Genomic DNA, 5,672 nt, shown 5'->3' with positions numbered 1-5,672 from the left:
CTAAAAAATGTATGAAGAGAATGGAAGGCCATAATATTTATGAAGAGATACTTGCTTTTAAAGCAACAAACTTTCAGGATGAGGACAGGTCCCTTATATGCTAAAGAAAAACATGTCCTGTTCATTTCCTTAACTGCATGACCAATAAATACAGCTACAACCTGTTTAAAAAAAAAAAAAAAAAAACTTAGAAATATGAACCTCTGGCATGTACTAGTGAAAGGTTCCTTTTTTAAAAACCCTGTAACAATAAAAGATTTATTAGAAACTCAATTATCCTGAAGGTATAAACACAAATTTTTAATGGCAAATACAGATGAAAATATAATGGGCTAATATTGATGATCAAGAAGATATTCACTAAAGGTTTTCTTGAATTTGAATCCTTTTCCTAAATTAGCTTTTTCTAGGCAATATTTATAGAGGAAAAGGCAATAAGCAAAAGTTTCTCCAGTCATTAAGTATGAACTTTATGCCTATTAAGACTGATGCAAGATGATGCAAGACATCTTTTCCTAAGGTTTAGTATTTTATTTAAAAAGCTCCTTTTTCTAACTGTTATCAAGGAGAAAGGGCACCTTTCAAAAGTCTTTAATTAAAAATAATAAAGTACCAGTGAAACAAATTGTTAAGTGCTGAATAACTAAGTTAAAAGTATAGTTAAACCTAAGAATTCATTTTTAAAGAGTTAAAACTTTGCAGGGGGAAACTCACATGTAGGGTTTTATTATTATTGCTTTATGAATTTGGAATACCTTTTGAATCATAATCCTACTCAGCGTATCTTGGTATAATTACAGAATGACTTCTGGGGCAGGGGGAAGACTTTTATCCTCATTAATGAATACTGTAAAATCATTCTAGTTACTAAGTTAGGAGTATTCATTTATTGGGTCCTTTCCATAAGCACATTTAAAAATATGTGCTCCACAAAACACTAAAACTTACAGCCACATTCTGCAAGTAATCTCAAAAAGCTGGCACAACAGATAACATATCAAAAAGGAAGATCAGCTTAAATTTCAGTTATAACTTCACTGCCATCACTACTTTACAAATCAGAAGACGCCAGTTTGCTCCATGCCTCACTCCACCAAACCAAATAATTTAATGATTTAGAAAAGCTGCAATCATTTGTATCGCTAGACTAGGATACAGCTTTGAAAGCAGTAAGAAACTCAACACTTGGGCTTTTATATTCATCAGTCTTTAAAGCATGCTATTAAAATCTAATACTCACTCACATAGGACATTTAGAGCTTCCAGATACATTACTAGCTAAATATTTCTCTCTCCATCCTATTGCAATTCTAACATACAATGAATTTATTAGTACATGATTTTAAACATTTTATACTCTTTTAATGTGTTTATATTGGAGGTGAGGGTAGAATGTTTTATTAAAGGAAAATGGGGATTTGCTTTTGATTGTAGGTCTTTGCAGATCCGCTGGTTCCTGAGTGGTTATACACAGTGCGGCTGTCAGGAGACAGTCTCCTTATTATCAGTGACCAGCTTAGATGACAGATGGCATCTGCTGGATGGCAAGTGGGGAAATCGGATCTTGGAAGACAAGAAAAATAAAAATAAAAAAGTTTTTGCTTTAGCAACCTTGTTGGTTCATGATTTTTTTAAAAAAGCAAATGTTGCCTGAGAAGAATTTTACTTTGCACAGCCTAGTAAAGCTCTATGAAATTCTTCTGGACAGAAAGACAAAAACCAGAAATAACCCAAGCCCACATACTTTGTGATTAACCCTCCCCACCATAACATAAAAACACCCTCCAAGGCAGATCTCTTAAAAACTAGTCTTGATAAACCAGAATTTACCCTAGAATTTATACCCAAGATTTAAAAACACCCCTGCAATAATCACATTACTTTTCATACCATTCTAATTACCTTATTTACAAAGATAACTAAAACCACCATCACTTTTCAATTCATAAATGGTTTACATTGAAATGTTTCTCTATTTGTCTTTATCCTTTTTAACAGAGAATACATACATTTACATATATATAAGGAATAATACAGATTCTAACTAATCACTGCAGTATTTGCTGATGGTTACTTTTCTATCGGTTTACACAGTGACCTCTATACTTTGCTAATATGCAATTAACTACACAACAATATTGCACAAAGTAATATTTATATAAGATTTAACCTATTTCAGAATATTTTAGAGAAAATTCATATTTGATATTTTAAAAGATGCAGCTAAGTTTTCATGGTGACAGACATAATAAAGCAGCATCTTTTTTGCCTATGTTAATGTAAATATTTCAAATCCCACCCTCCAGGAAAAAAATCTCCAAATTGCACTATAGCCAGGTAGACGTAAGAATCTGGCCTTAGGTGTGGGGAGTACTCTTCCTTTAATAAACAAAAGGCCTATTTGTATTATTAACTAAGAGAAAGTATCACATTAACATTCTAAAATAATAGAAAGTTAAGACTACACTAGCTATATGAACTGTGCCTGTTTGAAAAAAAAAATTTTGAAACACTCAGGCACTAAGCGTTGGGCTACTTGAAACTCTATGAAGTCTAGTGCCATATTCTTTATTAAAGAAGTAGCAACACAGTAATAGTAAATAAACCCAGGTATATTCACCAGTTAAAACTGTGACTTGAAGTGTTTCAACGATAGATTTTTATCATTAAGAGGTTGAGGCCCGGTGACAAGAACTGTTTCCTAAGTTTCACCTACAAAATATGGCAACCTCATCAGAAAGATTGATTTCATCCTCTAATTTTGATACTCATGATCAGTATAAGGAAGCAAAAGTATCCACACAAAACGTGAGGATGCCAGGAAGCAGAACAATAGAGTATCGTGTCAACATTATCTCTCTTACTCAAAATATCTTCCATAGTTACCAAGTATTCTAGAAAGATTAATGAACCATGGATAATGAATGACCAAGGACTATTCATCTTTAGGTATTTTTAATTGAAATATCCACTGGGCTTTTAATAACAGATACGAAAAAAACTGTTTGGATCGGAAAGTGCTGTGCTTTCCCTTCTGTTAGGAAACCAGAGAGCCACTGAATTTTCCTTAGAAACTACCTATTTTTTATGGTTGGAACTAAATAGCTTACTTGCCCATGTAGAAGATGCAGGAACTCTTTCCTGCAACTTATGCCATTTTTACTGTAGAAACCGAATGTGTGCCATAAAGACACAGTACTAAACCATAAATCTGATCTTCTATCATAAAAACAGCAAATATGGCAAGAGACAAGGCAAGATAAAATTAAGGGAAGTGAATAATTTAACAAATAAGAATCTGTTATTCCAGAGAGTTCTCATTTTGATTTGAAGAAGAGATTGAATTGTTACCTCACACCTTAAAACAGAAAGTAGCAGCAGACCCACTATTACATACTGTACTAACGGGATAAGATACAACTCTTAACTTTGCATAATCTGTGTAAAAAAGATATGCTTGACATTTGTGGAATGTCATTTCTCTTTATAGAATTATAGGCAAGATTTCTCCAATAAAACTTAACTTAAGCCAGTTATAAAACTATAACTTCACATCAAAATTTAAAAAAGTTAAAAAATGTGTTTGAATATGTACACATCACACAGGAGTGTTTGAATGTTCCTGCAGATTGTGTTGCTGGTCAGAATCCAGTCTACTTTCCACTTTTAAAACGGGGATAGGCTGAGTCATCTGATCTTGCTGTAGATTAAGTTCTGATGAAGGTGGGAAGGAGGACGAAGCAGTTGTCAAAAGCTGTATTTCTGTGCACGTTTCTTCAGGGTCGGTTTTTACCCTCACGCACTGGGAGTCCACTTCTAATTCTCGCTTTCCAGTTAAATCACCGTCCATGGCAGAACTGCTTTCTACATTTTGAGTGGCTTCCACAACAGGGTGGTACTGTTTAAGCCTTATATGCCAGGCCAAGCTGCACACGGCCGACACCGTTTTGAACTGATGAATGACATTTCTCGGGATGAAGTAGATATCATTGTCGCAGAGCTGAATTCTAGCATAACGAATGCCTTCCCGCCTCATTTGGTTTAGTTTAGCTTCATCCACCCACTGCACACACTGGAGAGGAAAAAAGTTGCATGAGACTTTAAAATATCTAATAATTTAGTCAAATAAAATATAATTAGCACAGGAAAGCAGTCACGACAAAGTAAAGCTAAGCAATACTAAATGATATACGACTTTCTACAATTTCCTGTAATGCTTGACAATTTCCCACGTTTTACTACCTCTCCAGTAAAAAAGGACATGTAAAAGTCAGGACGGCCTGGGGAATCATCCAAAGTAGAGATAAAGAGCAATGTTCTTGGCAACACAGAAGTGCGACATTTACCTTGCTCCTTCAGTCCCTCACACTTCTGCAGGTGAGGCATCCAGTGCAATGCGGTTAACGACTGAGACTGCTTGCGGCCAGAACTGAGCAGCCCGGGCCCTCTGAGCATCCCCGCCCGGCATCCCCAAGGCTGAGGGATATTAAGCATTCTGCTCGGGAAGTTGTTTTAATAATGTTCAACACCTTCCACACACAGCCTTTAATAGTAATAAAATTAAATTCGCTATCCCATATATGGAATTATAAGATAAAATGCCAAATAAAATGGGTAAAGATACTTATTTCCAATATCCCAAAGAGTAATAAAAAAGCAAGAGTTGTTACCTGGGAAACCGGAGGTTCATGAAGGTCTAACTGAAGTCTCTGTACAACGTCAGCAAAATCCTCAGCATGAAAACAGATCACGTCTTTGGTTATGCGAGGTTGGTCACTCCTAAGATGAACACAGTTAAGTTATAGAAATAAGCACCTCATAGTGGAAAATGATGACACATTTCAGCTTTCCTGTTCCTGGAAATGCTATTAGCACAGAAAGAGATGCACAGCTCCTAAGGACAAAGTATACATTTGCTTCTTTAATCAACTTTAAAAAATAAACAAAGCACTAATAAAGCTGTTTTTAAAAAGATTAGGTTTTACAAAACTAAAATGATGACTAAAAACAAAGTGACAATCCTCTTACCACTTTGCCCCACCAACTCAATGCCACCCTGTAATGTTATCATCACGACAGAATCTCAGCCACACGAATGTCACACCTTCTAGTTTTCAAAGTGGAGCGGGGAAGATGAATGATTTTTAACCTGAAATAGTTATTGTTGAGCTATGACTAACTGCTACTTCTAAAAAAGGTCAAATCAAACTCTACAGGAATACTGAAGGCCTTGAAGTCATAAATATGAAAAACCAAGTTAAAAGAAGTTTTTTCAAAAGCTAAATTCTATGTTCTGAGCTCTGTTAAAACTGGACCCCAACTGGACGTAAAAAGGTGTAGCCACTATAGAAAACAGTATAGCAGTTCCTCCGAAACTGAAAAGTAGAATTATTTTATGACCTAATAATTCCACCTCTGAGTATATACACACAAGACTGGAAGCGAGAACATGAAGAGCAGCCACAAGATGAAAGCAACCCGAGCATTATACTTATATGCCACATTTTATTTACCCATTCATCTGTCAGTGGACAGATGTCAGTGGACAGATGAATGGGTAAATAAAATGTGGCATATAAGTATAATGGAATACTCTTCAGCCTTAATAAGGAAGGAATCTGACACATAGTATACTATGGATAAACCAAGAGGCTATCATGAAACTTGAAGAT

The 5,672-nt window shown here is 35.2% G+C and overlaps 1 protein-coding gene across 1 annotated transcript in view; it reads right to left on the bottom strand.

Moving 5' to 3' along the window:
• RSBN1 (round spermatid basic protein 1) overlaps positions 1-5,672 on the bottom strand; it is a 39,533-nt gene continuing 33,861 nt past the window's right edge. The window contains exons 5-6 of the mRNA XM_023534947.1: positions 4,671-4,779; positions 1-4,072 (exon numbers count right to left, since the gene is read on the bottom strand). Of these exons, the coding sequence (XP_023390715.1) occupies positions 3,599-4,072; positions 4,671-4,779 (583 nt within the window). The 3' untranslated portion in view covers positions 1-3,598. The remainder of the gene's footprint in view (positions 4,073-4,670; positions 4,780-5,672) is intronic.

The sequence above is a fragment of the Pteropus vampyrus genome, unplaced genomic scaffold (assembly GCF_000151845.1).
Source record: "Pteropus vampyrus isolate Shadow unplaced genomic scaffold, Pvam_2.0 Scaffold6, whole genome shotgun sequence".
Taxonomy (NCBI): Eukaryota; Metazoa; Chordata; class Mammalia; order Chiroptera; family Pteropodidae; genus Pteropus; species Pteropus vampyrus.
This window is presented reverse-complemented; position numbering and strand designations above follow the sequence as displayed.